Source organism: Lipophrys pholis (assembly GCF_963383615.2).
Source record: "Lipophrys pholis genome assembly, chromosome: 3".
NCBI lineage: Eukaryota > Metazoa > Chordata > Actinopteri > Blenniiformes > Blenniidae > Lipophrys > Lipophrys pholis.
The window spans coordinates 25,485,557-25,505,127 of record NC_137627.1 but is presented as its reverse complement, the minus strand read 5'-3'; the positions used below and the strand labels follow the sequence as shown (position 1 = coordinate 25,505,127).

General features: G+C 42.5%; 1 protein-coding gene across 1 annotated transcript in view; it reads right to left on the bottom strand.

The window, feature by feature from the left end:
- Positions 1-19,571, bottom strand: part of LOC308106947 (sodium/calcium exchanger 2-like) — a gene marked incomplete at its 3' end in the record, with an annotated part of 182,031 nt that overhangs the window by 26,249 nt on the left and 136,211 nt on the right. The window contains exon 4 of the mRNA XM_080458990.1: positions 2,683-3,178. Coding sequence (XP_080315116.1) covers positions 2,683-3,063 — 381 coding nt within the window. The 5' untranslated portion in view covers positions 3,064-3,178. The remainder of the gene's footprint in view (positions 1-2,682; positions 3,179-19,571) is intronic.

Sequence of the window (19,571 nt, the reverse complement as noted above, 5' to 3'; positions counted from 1 at the left end):
TATAGCATTGGAAAGCATATTGAATAACCTTTCCAATGGTGTATTTGAAGTCATCATACTCGCGAAGTTGACCTTCACACGATCATTCAAAGACAAAACTTGTTCGCAACTTTAGAAATTTCCGGTCGAAATACCAAACTCCTTAATAATTGTTTAAAAAAAAAAAAAATCCTTTTTTTTTTTTTTTTTTTTCTTAAAATGGTAAATATACATATTCAATTTTGTTTCCAATTTATTTGGGCTTTAAAATCAATCATAACCTCCACACTCCACATACTGAGGTAACATTTATACCATCAGAACTTTGAGGACATCTTTCCAAGCATCTTGAAACATACAGTATACAGTCCCTTGGCGTTCGTCCTCGTCAGACTCCGAGCTGTCTCCATTGGGAGTCCGAATCCACATCACCCATGTCCATCAAGCCTTCAGCGATGGTAGCAGGGATTAATGCAGTTGAAAAAAAAAAAAGTTTATCACTAAGAAATTGGCTAGTGTGTGCTTTTGCACAGATGACTGTGAGAGCATCTGTCCTTCTGCTCTCTTTCGCTCGTTCTTCCTTCAGTCGACCTTCACATGGACTCGTGCTGAACGTCCACCTCCAGTCAAACCTCCCGGGACGCCACTTCTGGGTTTTTTAACATGACTGCAAATACATTACAGGCCACCAGGGACCGCAGAGTCTCTCACAGCTGATTCAGTGTGAAAACACCAGGCTGACGCAGGATAAACACATGAAGACGGGCATCTGAGTAAAAGCCATTAAGGAAACTGGCAGGAGTGGAGCTGCAGAGCGAGACGACCATCTGATGATGCAAACACATTTCTAAGCTTCCTGACAGTCAACATGCCTTCAAACCCTGATGAATGAATAAGTCATGTCCAAATCAAACGACAATACGCCGCCTCATGAATGTATTATTGTGATGTAAGGTCTATTTTTAAGTGTCTGTTGCACAGTCAGCAAACTGAACGAATCGGCTCTCATCTGCGCAGTTAGAAACGTCAGCACAACACAGGGAGAAGTTTAGAAGACACACTGTAGGACCAGAGTGGAAGCGTCGGTTCATTTAAGTCGACAAAAACCCCCAAAGAACTGAAACTGTTTTCTCGAGGTGCGAGCTAAAAAAATAAAGTAAATTGTATTCAGGACGTTTGAGATTTCAGGAGAAACACGAGAGCAGAAGTGGTAGGAGGAGATGGAGAAAATAGTGAATGTAGTAAACGGTTTAACTTTCTGCAGCTTTCAGCTCTCATGAGGAACCAGCTCCCACTTCCAGTTAGGGAGGCTGATACAGTCGCTACTTTGAAGGTGACGCTGAAGACTTTTCTATCCAATAAAGTGTACAGTTCGGGCCGGTTCAGGACACCCTGGACCATTTCCATACAGTGATGTTTCACTATGACAAGTTACTGACGTTCTGTTCCTCTCCTACAGTCCGTGCTCTCTCTCTCTCTCTCTCTCTCTCTCTCTCTGCTTGCTCATGTGGATTCATTAGTTCTTTTCTCTGTGAACTTCTAATTTGAATCCAAACACACACTGGTTATCAGAAACTTCCTGAGAGAGTGGTTGGGCCCAGATGAGGCGTCGAGATCAAACTGCAGGAACTCCTGAACCCGAACCCGAGAGAAAAGTCATCCTTCTCGTGGAGACAAAAGAAGTTTCTCTGTGGTTATAGTATACAACTTTAAATATCTCCTTTTATTCAGGTCGACCAGAACCAGAACGCTTCCCCATCTTTAGAAGATAAAAAACACTCCATATTCTCTCGAGTGCGTTCAGCTTTGCACAGTGTTATCGACGATGTCAGTGAAGTGCCTTTAAAAGATTACAAATGCTCACAGTGACACTTTGATAAACAGAATAATTAAAAAAATGTTTCTTTCTTTATCGTTCTGCTTTGGTGTGATTCAGGAAACAGTACCGGCATCTTCAAACATGTCGGATTAGTTATAAATCATGTGAAATCACCTCACAGATCTTCTGCACACTCACTAAAAATATAAAAACATGTCTGTGGATTGTTTCCATGGTTCTCACCCAGAACTCGTCTGTGGAGTAAGATGGCTGCACATCTCTCCAGTACATCCCATAACCAACACAGATACACACCATCACACACACACATGAACATCCAGGGGCAACTCAGGCACAGTTAGACTGACAAGCATGTTTTTTGAATTAAATTTTCATATTGAGAGAAAAAAAGCCACGTGGGCACAGGAAGACCATACAATCTAGATAAGACCTTTTAAAGTCACAAAACTAACAAATGAAGTTATTCAAATGAAATTCAACGGGAAAGGTGTAAAACTGTGAAAAATCGCATTTAGTTGATGATTTAAAGCTGTAAATGTGTCTGAAAGTGAAATATTTCTCTGTCAGAGGTAATAAAATCTCATTTAGTTCTCCAATGTGATGAGTTATCAAAACGTCAATATATGAACTCTTTGAAGCAAAAGTGTCACATCTTATAATTTAAACTAAACTAAAAAGTCGCACCGATTTCAATACAGCATATTTTCCACGTCTTTTGTGTTCATCATCGTCAGTTTGGAAGAAACACGGAGGAATCACGAGTTACCAGGTATGACCACTGTCCTGAGTTTTCAGCAGCACAATACAAACACGGGGAAATGAGTGCTCCAGGTGAAATAGCACCGCTGTTCATTCCTGCTCACCTGAGAAGTGATGACCTCGATGGACGCCATGAAGCGGTCCGCGATGATGGACACTCCCAGGAACATGTACATGAGCGACACGAAGTAGACCACGGCTCGGCCCACCTGGTAGCCCAGCGGGGGCTTGTTGGGCAGCCAGACGGGCAGCAGGATGCCGGGCCGACACACCGTCTCTTCATTACACTTGTCTCTGACGCCGGGCCCGGAGGTGTTGCTGTAGGACGAGGACGACGGGATGGAGGAGGGGAAGATGGAGGGCAGCACCGTCCTCAGGCTGGGGTCCACGCTGGGCTCACTGCGGTGGGACTCTGGCTGGCAGGGCGGCAGCGGGAGGAGGAAGATGAAGAGGAGGAGCAGGAAGGAGGAGGCTGACGGAGACATGGTGGTGTTGGGTTCCCAGAGAAGGACGATGAAGAGGAGGACGGGATCAGGCTGAAGAAGAGGGAGCTGGGGAGGGGAAGTGCTGGGTAGAGCTGAGGTGGTGTGACTCGCTCACCTACAGAAAGAGAGAGAAGAAGAAACAGGATGAAAATAGAGCCTCTCCTCCGGCTGCAGGTCCTTCCTGTTCTCCGCTGTACTGACGCTGAACAGACATAATAACAAAAACAGAGTTTCCACAACTTTTTCACTCCTGAAGATTAAAAAAAGACTCTTCTTTGTTTCCACCAGCAACTACAAAATCGTTTTATTGTAAAACTCCTGTAAAACCATATATTCACCTTCCGTGTTTATTATAAGTTAAACCTTGGGCGCACGGCAGGCCACTGCTCCAGCACACTGATCCACTTTACATGCACACACATGATCAGATTATTAAAGTGATCATGTAAACGGCACCATTCGACTTGTTTTATCGGACAGCAGCAGCTATCTCATTAAGAGAAATCACATAAACACATTTACATTTCCCCTCAATACGTTGGTGTCTGTGCTTGTGTAACCTTTGTGATTAAGAATGACTTGTAGTAGAAAGCAGATGATTAGATATTTCTGGAGGAAATAGGAGACACATTTCTTTGGCATCGCCAAGTTCAACCAGGTGTTTGGAAAATAAAGTCTGAGTCTCACATCACAGTGTACTGTATGTACTGTGAAAGGAATCTGATAACGAACTGAAACTTGTTAACTTGTATTTTAAACGTCCTATTTCTGAAGTGCATTAACGACAACCTGGAATCAGAGCTGCACCTTGTTAATGTGAGGTGATAGAGTGAATCACTTAACCAACAAATGCAACAATTTAAACATGAATTGCAGAAATTGACATATCAGAGGATAAATAGTGGTGATTTTCTTAAAAGTGACACTTGAGGTCTTTAGCACATCTTTGATCTGAAGTCACAACAATAAATCCCAACAGGCATAGGGACAACATGCAAACACCTCACACAAAGAGCCGGAGCTCAAACCTTCGTGATCTGACAGAACCAACCACTGCACCACTGTGCCAACCAGCCTCAGGTTGACCTCACACTCAGACAACTTCAGGAATCCCAGTGAGGTTACTTCATGAATAAATGAGTGAATATGAACGGGATACTAATGAAATGAGTGTTCAGCGTACGGCGAGAGAGACAAGGACGTAGAAGTCTGTCATCTACAACCCGTACAACTCCCCAGAGTCACTTAAAACAAAACGTTCAAAAAGAAAGAAAACAGAGTCATCGTATAGGTGCAGCCTGTCATGATGTTTAGCACTGACTTCTTCTTCTCCATTGTTTACCACCGCTTTATATTTACCCAATAAGCCCGTTGCCTTTTGAACTAAACATCTTCTGCCCCTCGCTCTTTCTCCCCACACCACTATCTCCCTCACTCCTCCTCCTTCCATTCCTTCTCTCCTCAATCTCTCCATCATATTCCTTCTTTCACTCCCATACTTCCTGCAGGTCACCAGCACAGACCCCACTGTTTGTCTCTTGGCACAGAGTGCAAAGTTATGTCTAATTCTAAAGCTGGTGACGAGACCCTTCTTCCCTCCTGCACTCCTTATACTTCACACGCTATTTTGAATATTGTACAGATGTCTTCCTCTTTCCTCCTTGTCCCATTGCTCTTGCCATGCTTTACGTACTTCCCTCCATACTATAGATACCCTGCAGTGCCGGACTTTCTCCTCCTTCTTATGGAGTCTGAATCAGCCTTCAGTCACCACATGCTCTCAGAAGTGTTTTGAGAAGACAACTTAATGAAACTGAATCAAACTCATCTCCTTCTGACCGGCTCCAGCTGGATTCAAGTGTTTCACTCTGCACTGGAACATATCAAAGGTTTTCTTCTCTGTTTGCTCCTGGTGTGTTGCTCTTTCTGTATGAAGTCCATGAAGACTGTCAGGCAGGTCTTTTCATTTCCTGTTGGAACGGATCGGTCCATCTTCATAATTAGGAGGTGGATCTAGGTTTTTTACGTGATTTTGTACACTCTGTGGCGATTTAAAGGATGGTAATGCCAAATTTCTATACATTTCTTTTTTAATCAGATCATCTAGACGTGAATGTGTTGGAAGAAATGTAATAAATCAAATTGACTTGATTCAGTTGCTTTGAGAATCCACCTGCAACCAAAAAGCTTCTACTATTTTACATACATGCCATATTCATGTATTCATGTATAAAGAATTAGATTAATAGATGCGACTATAGGACTGAATATTGTGAGCAGCACAGACCAGAATGTGGTCACAATCTCTTTATGTCCTTCAGAGAGTCACGGTGACGGGTCTCTGCCTCGACACGCTTCCAGACAAAGGACTCACACTGTGCAGCGCCGCCACTCACAACTGCTGCTGCCTGCCCTAACCCGCTTGCTCCTCCACACCAGAAACATCCAAGAAAATCAATGTGCCCCATCTTCAATGCCACGTCTTATTCAGTCCTGTGCGAGGGCGGCGCCATGCGAGCGCTGGAGTACGCTCAGGCATTTGAATGTGAGCATAAACAAAGAGACAGTGGAGGGAGACGAGCAGGTGAGTCAGCAGACCTCGACTCTCTGTTTACGACGGTGAGTCACCGGCACACACAAAAGTAAAGAAAGTTGGGAGGGAATTGAAGGACGGGGAAAATACATTTATGAGAGTTCTTCAAAAATAAATAGTCTGGGCTTTGAGGATTTGTAATATGATTTACAGTGTGAGAAGATGTTTGCATTGTTTATGATTCCGTCTGTTTTTACTGAATATAAAGAGGAAGTGTAAACCAGCTCAGCCTTCAACAGCTCAGCTTTTATTTTGGTGGGAGTCTTTTCCTCGGGTGCTTCACCACAGCTTTAGTAATCTCGTCTGCCACGAGTGTCGGACCTTCGTCTTCTGCCTCAATCTTTCTCTTCTGCTTCATTTCTCCTCCTCCATCCATCTGCTAACAGCCTTAAATAGCAGGTCGATTCTACCATAAAAGCTTTCTGTGTCTGTCGGCATGTTGTTAGTTTATCTCAGCTTTCAAGATGCATTAACATCCACATTATAGAGCATCTTCCTCCTCCAGATTATAGAACATCGTCCTCCTCTAACATCCAGATTATAGAGCATCTTCCTCCTCTAACATCCAGTATATAGAGCATCTCCCTCCTCCAACATCCAGATTATAAAGCATCTTCCTCCTCCAGATTATAGAGCACCTCCCGCCTCCAACATCTAGATTATAGAGCATCTTCCTCCTCTAACATCCAGTATATAGAGCATCTCACTCCACTGGCATCCAGATTATAAAGCATCTTCCTCCTCCAGATTATAGAGCATCTCCCGCCTCTAACATCTAGATTATAGAGCATCTTCCTCCTCTAACATCCAGTATATAGAGCATCTCACTCCACTGGCATCCAGATTATAAAGCATCTCCACCCTCCAGATTATAGAGCATCTCCCTCCTCTAACATCTAGATTATAGAGCATCTCCCTCCTCTAACATCTAGACTATAGAGCATCTTCCTCCTCTAACATCCAGATTATAGTGCATCTCCGTTCTCCAACATCCAGATTATAGAGCATCTTCCTCCGCTAACATCCAGATTATAGAGCATCTTCCTCCTCTAACATCCAGATTATAGAGCATCTTCTTCACGAACTGATGTAACTTCAGATGAACTGTGTGAATCAGTATTCAGACTGGCCCACAGCTCAGCTGATGTCTCCCAGCAACACTACAATGATACAGTTTTGTGTACAAGAATGACTCATTTATAGACTCTACTATAAGTAAAACCAAGGAAACTTTCCTCAGTAACTGCCTTAGTATTATTTGTATTTGAGTAACTCCATCAATTTAAATTTTCAGTAACCTGCACATCACTGATAACACCACTTAAAGTAAATACAAGAAACACTTATATAATCTCGCCCTATTCTTCATTATTTGGTGCCCTGAGGACTCGCCTGAAGCAGGTAATCTGACTCGGCACATAAATGTGTATTTTTACTTCCATGGGATAAAAAAACGTGTCTTTATGCTGACTTTACAGAAAAAAGAGTGAAACTTTGGCTGGGAAGGAAACCAGGTGGGAAACATGAAGCTGAGGGTGAAAAACAGGCAAACAGCAGGAAGTACAGAGAGGAAGCAACATGTACAATACAAAGAGGAATGAAATGTGAGCGAGAATAAGAGAAGGAGGAGAAGGAGAGCAATGGGAGGTATTTGGCTGTGAGGGACAAGATGAAAAGAAGACAGCAGGAGAGACGAGTCGCCATGGTGGCTCACCTCGCAGTATTTATGCTTGTTTACTTCTCATTTCGGTCAAATAAAGTCAGGACTCCTCTCCAAATGTCAGCTTCCCGTTTCGTCCTCAATCTGAGACACTGACCAGATATTTCAGCTGAATCTCTTCTGTCTTTGTGTAACGGTGCAAACACACTGTGGTACTTCTGCCAGCTGGTGAGATTTAAAGAGCAGCAGGAGGACGGACAGATGGACCCAACAGTGCCGGACCTCCATCCTCTACCGCACCCTTTCTCTCACGCTTCACTTCTCCCCCTCCTCGGTCTGTGTGTGAGGAAGAACCCTCCCGCCAACACCTTCTGCTTTCAAACACGACACGCCTCAGATCGCCTCAGTTCAGGTCAGCAGCACTTCTCAGGTCTCTCTTCACTTCTCCTGTTTCAATCTGTTTCCGCCGCTCTCTTCTCCTCACGACTCTCGTATTCTTTGATTTGTCTCGTGGACTCTAATCACCGAAACCTGCCCTCAGTCCTTCGTAGCGTCTGGACGTCAGGCTTCAATTAAACAGCAGATTTTGTAGTCAGTGGCAGAGCCGTTAAGAACAAATGACTTTTGTTGAGGGGTTCTAGTTATAGGCCTTCACAATGACAGTGTGAGCTCCAGAGACTGGACGCACAGGATTTATGAAGATGATAGTTTATTATGGCTCATAACATCCTCTATTTCATTTGGTCTGCCTCGGCTGTGACGTAAAGAGTTGTGGTGTAACATTATTTGCATTTTGCACGGGCTGCCTGTGAGTCAAAGGATCGACCTCAAAATCTGAGTTCTTCTCTATAAAGCTTTGAATTGTCTTGATTCCTGCTGTATCTCAGATTTGCTACTAGAATATGAAACATCCAGACCAGAGGTCCTCATGGAAGAAGTTTACTAAGTCTTCCCGGAGTCAGAAGAAACAAGGTGAAGCAGGCTTTAGTTCTGACCGGCCTTGTTTGAATGTATTTCCTCTGTTTCGTCGTAAAGGTTTGAATTGTGTCTGAATGATGCTCTGGAAATAAAATTCCTGTGCCGTTACATTTATCTGATATCCTTTACTATTAACCTTCTAAAACATCCCCACTCTGCCCTGATCACCGTTCACATACATACATAGTGTACTCACTACAGAAACCACCGGAGGCAATGATGCAGCAGGAATATCTGAGAACTAGTAAAAATGTGCTTTTATTTCCCTCCTTCTGTCAGAAACAATCCTGCCTTTGTTAGTTCTTTTCAAATCACATCCTGTAGAAGTGAATTTTGTGAACCAGATTTATTAACTGTTTTCAGAACTGAACACTCTATTTGAATCATATGTGTTTATTAATGTTACTATTGCGTCCATCCCTCCAGGTGAGACATTTCTGTCTCCCAGCAGCAGAGAAACAATCAGTAAAACAGTGTTTTCCTTTGGATGAATCATCACAGTTTGACTTTTAAAGGAAGGAGGTCACCTTTGATGAGCGCAGCCACTTCAACATCAGCAGGGTTTAATCTTTTTTTCCCCCTTGTCCTGTTTTGGCAGCTCAGGCAAACAATATTATGTGAACATAAAAAATATTATGTCCCTTTCGGTGTCAGAGCATGTTTTTGCTCTTGCAACAGGAAGACATTTGGAAACTTAAATAGTTCAGTTCATCAAAAAAGAAAAATGACTCCCAACGAGAGAAGGGAAAACTTTTCATGAGCAAAAGAAATCATTCAGGAGCAACTCAAGAAAGTTCATCAACAACAACTCACAAAAAAAGAGCTTCTACCAGAGCAGAAATACTTCCAGGGATTGATTTGGTCAGTCAGTCAGTCTCCTGTCATGCTTCCCAAACCGCTCCGGAGGGGGCGCTGTGTTGAAATGGCGGCGCTGCAGTGGGCTGGATGGAGGAGATGTTTGTGGAATCCGGGTCGGCACGGTGGAACCCACAGCCGGACGCAATTACGTAGTATGAGGACTTAAAGATGAGGATTTCTGCAGCCTTTCCATTGGCTGCTGGCGTCCATTGGCTTCTAGCAGCAGTAAACACAGACCGCGGTCACATGACTGTGATGACCAATGGCCTCGAACCTCTCTCGCTGGATGACTCAATGCTTGCTTCTCACTGACTTGGTGAAACATGTCACTGCTGCCAAACTTTATATCTGTGGAGCCTTTTGTTTTACTTTAGTTGAATATCTTTAGGAAGAAACCGGATGTCTTCTACATTAACCTGTTGTGTTCTCCTCCCTCCATTTCAATAAAAAACAGTGTGTGAAGTGTCACATGGTGCCGTTACATATCAGACAGGCACACAAAGCTCATACAGTGGAAACCAATCCGAGGTGTCGTTTGGATCAGTGGTCAGACGGACGGTCAAGCACCATCATTTTTCCGCGGCGCTGCAGGATGGTGTGTGATGGGAGGACACAGACAAAATACAATAAGCTGGATCACATTTAATTCATTTATTACATATATAATGTAAATATTACTTCATGTTAAGCACTTTCACTTATTATTGCATTGTGGTTTATATAATTACAACACAGCTTCACTGGAGCCCTGAACTTGTTTCCATCTGGTTCTCATAGGAGACTGTGAAACCCGAAGCATGTTCCTCATGTCCAGTCGACTCCGTAGGAAACTGCACCTCAGCGTCCTCTGATGTTTCACCAATTCATCTCGTTGTGGTGGAAGCGGAAACAGGAACTTGTGCTTTTTGTGTTACAGACGCTCCGTGAAGTTCACCACAGGATTAGATCTTCACCGACAGTAAAGAGCTTCTTCGCTTCAGCAAATCAAGGCTCTCAGTGCCGACACATTTGATGACGCATTGTCCTTCAGTAGGAGGCGTGTCTTTTCAGGCAGGGTGCTCGGCCTTAATGTGGTGAAGCAGTTTTGAAGGTTTCGTGGCTTCGTTAGACAAACAGTGACCACAAAATACACAGAGTGGACTGGGAGCACATGGATCACCTGTTGACGCCATGATAGAATAGAATAGAATAGAATCAGTTGTCTCATCCTTCAGTTGTCTCATCTTTCAGTTGTCTCATCCATCAGTTGTCTCAACAATCAGTTGTCTCATCTTTCAGTTGTCTCATCCATCAGTTGTCTCAACAATCAGTTGTCTCATCTTTCAGTTGTCTCATCCATCAGTTGTCTCATCAATCAGTTGTCTCATCCATCAGTTGTCTCATCCATCAGTTGTCTCATCCTTCAGTTGTCTCATCTTTCAGTTGTCTCATCCATCAGTTGTCTCATCTTTCAGTTGTCTCATCTTTCAGTTGTCTCATCCATCAGTTGTCTCATCCATCAGTTGTCTCATCTTTCAGTTGTCTCATCCATCAGTTGTCTCATCCTTCCGTTGTCTCATCCTTCCGTTGTCTCATCCATCAGTTGTCTCATCCATCAGTTGTCTCATCCTTCGGCCGTTCCTTCCGTTTAAGGAGCTCTTCAGCGTTGTTTGCTTTACGTTACTTTGCAACAACTACTGCGAGTCGAGCGCTGGAACGAAGCGTGGACAGAAGTTAAGGTTTTCAAAATGAAACTCAGTCGACTAAAAGAAATTTAAATATACATTTTCAAAATTAAAGTTTTTATTCTTTCTTTGCGGCCAGGTACCAAATGATCTACGAAGCGGTACCAGTACCAGTACTGGTTGTAGGCCCGGTGGTTTGGGGACTCCTGGTTTAAAGGGAGTCTGAACAGAACATGAACAGTGTTGCACCATCAGGTATTGGAAACTTTAGATTAAACACAAACCTGATTGAAGTAAATGCAGTTATTGAGTTGAAACAATGATTTGGTGGTTGAACTGTACACCTGCTGGATTAGTACCACTTCTTCTTCTCTCACGATTATAACTGATTGCTGCTTGTTTGATTTCTCTTGTTGTGATCAACAATCTCTTCTGCATTCACCTCTATGTTGGTGAAAGAAATCACTGTTTCTTCTGATGACAGATCCATATTAGAATCCAGGCCTGTCGTGTGAACCTGCAGTCTGCATGTTCTCCTCCTGGCCCTTAAATGTTCTGGTTTGACTCAAATAAACTATCTCAAGGCTTTTCCAGGAAATTTAATTCACACAACGGCTGAGCGACCAGAGAACATAAAGCCTTCACACTGCAGCTGTCAGCAGCACAGAGACATAATAAAAGAAGGCCGCGAGGAAGAGAGGAGAGCAAGAATGGAGGGAGGGAAAGAGGGGAAGAGAGCAGAGATTTAAAGGGTTGGCGTTAAAAGGAGAGCGAGGTGCATAAGAATGGACCGAGGAGTGGCTGAGGGGTAAAAAGGCAATGAGGTGAGGAAAGGAGGGAGAAGTGAGGGGTGGGAGGAATACAGAGGGCAAAGAAATGATCAAATCACTCAATGTGAGAGCTGCTTCATCGTACAACTCCAACATCAAACCTGATCTGACGAGCAATTAGCGTAAATCCTCTGATTACAGTTCATTGATTTTATTTCTTTGATAATAAATGGAAAATCATGTTTTTTAGTTGACAGTGTAAACACATTTAAATACTTTGTTTTCTTTAGTCTTCAATGTTAAGACATATAATATATTTTGCTTTGTTTGGATGAAACAGCTCATTTCAGGCTCAAACAATAATGGATCTATACTTTTCATGATTGCGATGCTTTTATTGTTGAACAGCGAGAAAATACAGGAAGTGATCAGCAGTGAAACAACAAAACTACACAAACAGTGAAGGAGGGAGTGAAACGCTGATGAGGAAGAAAGTTGATCAAACACGAGGGAACAAAGGTGTGAAATAGTGTGAAGGCAGGTTCATATGAAACAATTGAAGAAATGAGAAGTAATAAAACCACAACAGATAAATAAATAAATAAATAAGAGGAAAGGTGGAGGAATGGAGGCAGAGCGAGGACAGAGCGAACAGGAGGGACGCAACAAGGTAATAAATCTGTTTATAGCTGCAGTGTGATGCTGCGCTGAGCCAGAGAGCTTTGATTGGGCAATCGATCACTGAGCGAGGGAGGTGAGAGAGAGAGAGAGAGCGAGAGAAAGTAAAGAGAAAGAGAGAGAGGAGTAGAGAGAGAGACACACACACACACACACACACACACACACACAGCTAAAAAACAAATGTTGGATATAAAGTAGAGACTTTAAGGCAGAAACAACCTGCTGGAAACTGAATCAAGTTTTCATTTTCATATTCCAAAGAGTTATGAAGAAATACTGTTCCACACATGGAAATGCTCCAAATGTTGAAAAAGTTTCATCGGTATCTGTTGTGTGTGAGGAATGAGTCAAAGTACACAGATGATGGTGTGGTAAATATTCACTTTGTTGGAGAAGCGCTGTTGAGCAGCACAAACACTGAATCCTGATTCATGAACTCATAAAGTCCTCAGACTCTCAGAGACTCTCATTCAATAAGAGAACTCAACAAAATGTGTTAAAAAAAAACAACCAGACTGGGGCATCAGTTAAACTACTTCTGCCTGCAGTTTCTTGCAGTAAGTCATAATCTGAATGTTTCACAGGTAAATATTCAGTCAGTCAGCCAAACACGGGCAAACACAGCGAATCTTCCAAACATGCCCAGACAGCAGAGCTGGCAGGCTGCGTTCAACCGTTGTTCCTGGACTGTGAATCTGATCCAGACACTAATGTCACTGATCCTGTTCTGAAACATCTTCAGGAGCTAAAAGAAATGAGTCCTTCAGCAGACATCGCAAACCATGAAACCAGTCCTGTTCCCTGTCGGCGTTGATTAGCAGCGTGTGGCTCTCTGCTGAACCTGATCCGCGGCTACACTGACATATTGACTCGCAGTCATTAATAAACTGTTAGGAATCGACACGGGAGCCGTCTGACAGCGGCCGCTTGCTTCCAGCACCGGGAGCCTTTAAAGGGCAACGCATTAACCTCATCTCCTCGCCTTGAGCTTTCAGAACTTCTCACGGCCAGCATAGAGGTGCAGCGGTTTGCTCTGGTACGTCACACAACAAGAGGACCACGGTTCAATCACATTTAGGATGAAGTTTGCATGTTCTTCCTGTGCCGATGTGGGTTGATTCCAAAACATGTCTACTTATGAAAACAATGGCACTCCTGTGTATCCTACAATCCATCATCCATCCACCCAACCCCTCCTTGGAAATAGTGTCTGTTGTGTTTTGCTATTAATTTAATTCTTCTATGTTTATATCAGTCACTGCTTATCTCTGCACTTAATATTATGTAATATTATTAGTTTAACTTTATTCTGTCGTATTGATATTTTATCTTCTATTCTAATCATTCTCTGTTCTTTTCTGTGTGAAATTGTGTTACAAGTATTTCTATTCTATTCTATTCTATTCTATTCTATTCTATTCTATTCTATTCTATAATAACAGAATAAATGAAGATGTCTAGAATTAAGTCTCTCCAGAGTCCGTTGTGTCTGTGCTGGTATGTGCAGCTCGCTCTGTGGACCCCTGAGGGGGTGATTATTCCCCTCCACCACAGGGAGGTCAGAGGTCATCCTCGGCTCAGGCTCTGAGGCCTCCTGGGATTCAGTGTCTCTGTTCAGGGCTGTGAATGTTTACTGTAAGGGTTTGGGTGAAGAGGAGCATCAGCTGGAACCAAGCAGAAAATATCCCCCTGAACAGCCGTGCATGAAGTATCGTCCCATCACGTCCTGCAGATTCTACTCGTGAACGGCACCGAGGAAGGTCCAAGGTGACTGAAAACCTGCTTTTTAACATGAAATCTGAGTGTATTCTACCTATTCAGCTTTTCATCCATTTGAAATCGCTTCAGGCGAGAATGAACAATGTATGAGGAAGTAATATGTTCCTGTGATGTGGCTACGTTTAGCAGTAATAGCTTTAACATTTGCATGAGCTGCTACTGTCCTCTATCTTAATGAAGGAGACGGTTCAGTATGCTGTGTGGTTCCGTCCTCCTAAACTGTTTTCAATCTAATTACACAGTGAGCGTTACTTACGTTTCAGTGTGCGTGTAACTTTTGGTCGGAAACAGTTGCAGAACTGCAGTCTCTGTTCTGATCACATATCTCACTGTCACATTTAATGTTTATATATTTAACATTAAAGGAACAGTTAGTGGTTCATTTCCTCTCCAGGTAACCAGTAAAGTCATAATGATGTGGATCCTTCTGTTTTGAATGGTGGCAGTAATGAGGCCGTTTTGGATCTCTGAAGTTTTTTGGATTTTGTGCACGTTAAACGCAACATGTACGTAAAGTGTTTGACTTGTTGAACCAACCTCCTCCCACTGTGAGGATTCCCTCGTTGGGTTACAATCTGGAGGGTGATGCTCAGAGAGCAGCAATGTCAGGAGGGCGGCTGCCGCTCTGAAAACGGACGGCCGCTCAGGAGACTCGTCTGATCTCTCAGACAGAGTGGATTAGTCGTGGCAGCAGAACACGTTGGCTTTTTGGTCTCTGGGGTTTTCCTCCTGTTTCTTTCCGTCCTCGCTCTCTGCCGACACACTCCCGCTCCCCTCTAATCTTCAGTTTGTGCTGCACAAACACAATTTCTCCTGACAGCAGAGGAACTCTCCTTCAGACAGCTGACCGTCATTTTACTGTTACGAGAAAGAGTCAAACACAATTTTAGACTCGACTTGGTCGATCACGCCTGAAGACATGACAGCACCAGGACCTGTCACTCCTGTTTCTTACTGCTTTGTTTGGTTTTGAGGCCAAAACTTCTCTGAGATTAAATGTGTTGGACGACTTTAATCTGCAGGTCAGAGACAGAACGCCACTCCGTCTAATGAGATCAACAGGAAGCGTTTTCACTTCATGTTTCTGAGTTAAAATATTGTGGATTAACAGTTTCTGGATGCTGTGAAAAAACAACAGATAGTAAATGGTGCCTCATGTTTCTTTGTATTACAATCCAGCGTTAGTTTGTGAATGCTTTAGTGTGAATGCTGTTCTACTAGGGATGACCTGGATTATTCTCTTTTCTACTTCAGATATGTGGAAGACATTTGTGGCACACTGAAATATGATAGTTATATTGAGTAAAGTTAAACAAGTATAGTTAAAAGGGCCTTGGTGTAAAAGTGTTTATTTCTATTTATTTTGCGTGAGAGATTCCAAGATGCAGTGTTCGATATTTCAATAGTAGACTCGTGTTTTGGTTTTTACTTTTACCTCTCACACTCGTCCTCTCCCTGCAATTTCTCCTGTCATATAGTGAGTTAAATAAGTTTAATGCTTGTTCTTCCTTCGCCTCACTGCTGAGTATTATCAGCTGCAGTCAGCAGGCTGTGGATCAGTGGAAAGCTTTGCTACTGTAAACGTTCAAGGTGCTTGAGTGTGTGGGAATAAATACAAAGAGTCTCACGGGTAAGGAGCAACAAAACAACCTGCAAATCAACTCACGGTGTGTGTGTGTGTGTGTGTGTGTGTGTGTGTGTGTGTGTGTGTGTGTGTGGGTGTGTGTGTGTGTGTGTGTGTGTGTGTGTGTGTGTGTGTGTGTGTGTGTGTGTGTGTGTGTGTGTGTGTGTGTGATTTGAACAAAACTACTGCTAACTGTAAGCTGTAAACTGAAGCTTTATTCCAGTACAATAAAGGACTCCTCCTCCTCTTTAAAAGTTTGATTCAAACTGGCCGGAGCTCCAGAAAGGTTCCTACTCATCTTCTCCTGCAGGTGAGTTAAACCAGGGGGTCAAACATGAGGCCCGGGGGCCAAAACCAGACACACAGAGGGTCCAACAGGCTGCCAAGGTTGACTGTGCACTGTTTAATAACTCTAAAACTGTAACTAAATATTTTAAGCAGTGCTGTCAAACAACTATAGTTTTTAATCCGATGAATCACACTGTTGCTGTGGGCTCATGGTGGCTCGGTCACAAACCTCTTGAATTACTGAAACAGTTCAGCTAAAAGTATTTCTGAAAACATTTCAGGTGAGAGAGAAGAAAGTTGTGCTGAGTCTGTCCTCGTTCTGGTTCCTCTGCAGCTTGTTCAGACCTTTCACTGAAGTCCCGTGATGCGTCAGACCTCCGCTTCAGATATTCTGTCGCCACATCACCCTGACCCCACAAGCAGGACCATGGTTCTCCACCCAGCCACTCCCCCAGCAAACTGATTCAGAAGTTATTCTTTGGCAGCTGGTGTCTCTCTCATCCTGACCCTTGCTCAGGAAGGAAACTCTGCAGAAAGGAGGAAAGTCTTCAACCTGAGCTCTCCTGGACATGTTCAGCCAGACTGAAAATCACATGACGCCCCACAGACCACACAAATATTTCAATACAATTCAGTAAAAGATGATTCATGTATATATATATATATATATATAAAAAAAAACACAACCAGCTCATAATAATGAAGATGAATTTGCTGTTTGCTTAAAAAAAAAAAGGTAAGAAAATAGATTTGTGAACCACAATGACTTCATTTCAAAATTCTTATTTGTTTGTGCATGAAAATGTTTAATGCGTTCACATATAAATCCGAGAATGTGTTTGTGAAGTATTCTCTCTGAACTGTGACTCCATACGACTGGACTGAGTTGCACAAAGTCCAGTTGAGGTGCTGGAGTCGGAGAGGAACTTCAAGATTCAAGAGTTTCTGAAAAGTCAAACTGCCTCAGAGCAAAAATCCTTTTTCCCTTTATTGGCCACTTCCGATTCTACGAGGAGACATAATGACGAGATGACGTGCAGCACGGTCACTAACTGAGGATGCTGCAGATTTGCAAGATTTCCCCTCAGGATGATCTGTGTCCACAGGACGGGTTTTTTAAAAAAGAGAGTGCAGTGAACCTGCACGTCTCTGCTGTGACTCATGAACTGGAATTTATTGAGTCCCTTAAAGTAAAGGCTAATTGTGTGCATATTTAAATAAAGTGAATTTCTATGGTTAAACTTCACATTAATTAGATTTTAACCTCATTTTTCATTCATAAATGTGTGACACACACACAAACACACACACACACACACACACACACACACACACACACACACACACACACACACACACACACACACACACACACACACACACAGGGTTATTGTATAACTAATCCATCACTGCAGTTCCAAGAATAGTGAACATGTGAAAAAGTAGCACATCCAGTTACTGAGATTAGAAGTGACAGGCCAGGCATGTCTGCACACGCGCCTCCCTTCTGCAGATGTTTTACTCTGAGGTTGTTTCACATGAAGCTGCAGCAGAGTCTGGGCGTCCTGATTCAATTATTTATTACACGCATGCACGCTCACCAGCTATCATTTCTCTGTGTTTCCTCAGCATCTCTGATGGTAAACATCCAGGTCGCACAATCAGTATCACCAACACACTGTCCTATTATTGTTATTATTATCGAAGGGAGTGACACCGACTGCAGCTGGTCAACAACAAGACGCAGCTTAGCAACATGCAGACGTACGGACACGGTACACATGGGCACATACATCATGTAAAAAAGACATAATTTGGCATCTTATCTTTTTTTTTTTTTTAATTACAGCCAATATCATGAAGAGCAAGTGCTGCACAGTCTGTATCCTCACCTAAAGAATATCATCACTACAACATCCACCATAACTATCTCTGAGAAGCAAACTGCAGATAAAATTTGTTTGTTTTTTTTCCAAATAAATTCAGTCCTATTTGTGCATTATTACATTATTGGCTGCAGTTATTACATTTCCACCATTTTTTTTTTCTAATGCTACTTCAATAATGTAATACCTCTTGTTTCTGGCAGTTTATGATGTCTTTGGCATAAATACATTTAAAAAGGATGAAATTATTGGTTGTTGTGTACACAAATTATACATGAGCGCACACACGTAATCTATCACTATTTAAGAGAATAAAGCTCCGTTTAAACAACATTTAAATTATCTATTTAGAAGACAACACTTGTCACCCAGATCACAGACCACCGATTAAGAACCTCTCCTGCAGGTGGTTAGTCCACTGGAAGGTGGCGCCCGGCGCGGGACATGAACCCACTACCTTGAGATTATGAGTCTCATGCTCTACCACCTGAGCTTGCTGGGGGTCTCAGCAGAGAACAATACCTATATAAACATGAACACTGGGAGAAAACTGACATTCAAGTGGACAGACGACCAAGGTGGATTGTTATTACGGTGACTGTCAAAATAAAACGACCAATTCAAGGAGAAAATGGACTTGGAGTCATGACACGATGGAGGAAAGATTGTTCTGAGTGTTCAACTACTGAGCATGTGCACAACTACTAGTTACTATGGACATAGTGCTCATGATCAGGATCAGAGAAGTTGGTTTGTATTTGGTTTAGGAATCGGAGCGTTTTCAAAAAGTTGCATTTTCAGTGGCTTTGCACACATTATGGTGTAAATGGACACACAAAACTCAAAGGAAGATTTTTTTCACTTGAAAATGTTGTTATGTGAACGAGGCGTCAGTCATCTTATAGAAAAGTGCTGCTGATGTTTTGGTCTTTCACCTTTTGAAGCAGACGAAGGCTCCTGAAGCTGTGAGCTGCTGCGATCACTTGTCTTTTTTTCAGTCATTCAGGAAAAACTTTTCAGTGAAGTCTCTCTGGGTGAACCAATAAACCACAATCACATGGCATCAGGGGTCTTCCTGCATTAAAGCCTTTGAGTACATATTACACAAGAACACTGAGACCTGGACACTGAGCAGTGTTTCTCAGGTCTGTGAATCATTTATCATTTATTCATTTATTCAAGTAAGAGAAGAGTCAGTGTTCAGAGTGTCTTATTGAAAACCAACATAATTACATTTGCTACAGTGAACCTGTGTTTTTTATTTTCCCCCTGATCAAACTGTTGAGTTTCTCCTTTTCAATCTCTTATTTCCGATTAACTCACCAGACACCTCATTACAAACACCGCAAACACAAAGTAATAGGATCCAGTGCAGCAGCTCTGACAGAAACTCAAAGGCCATACAGAAATACTTTTGTTCTCTTCTTGACTTCACATTTAATGACGTTGCAGTAGATTTATTCATTTTTCTCAGATATCAGAAACACAATAAAGCAGAGAGCTGACTTGCCCATTCATTGTATCATCAGGCTTAAATTATTTCAGTTTTTGTCTCAGATCAAGGATTTAGACGTGTAGTAACTTGACAAAATATTTTCATCGCCGCGTGATGTTTTTATTTTTCCAACCTGCACTCAGTAGATTACTAAAAAGAACATAAACTGATCTAAGCAATAGTCATTTATAGTTTATAGAGAACTTTATACATTTAGAGGCTTTCATTTTTA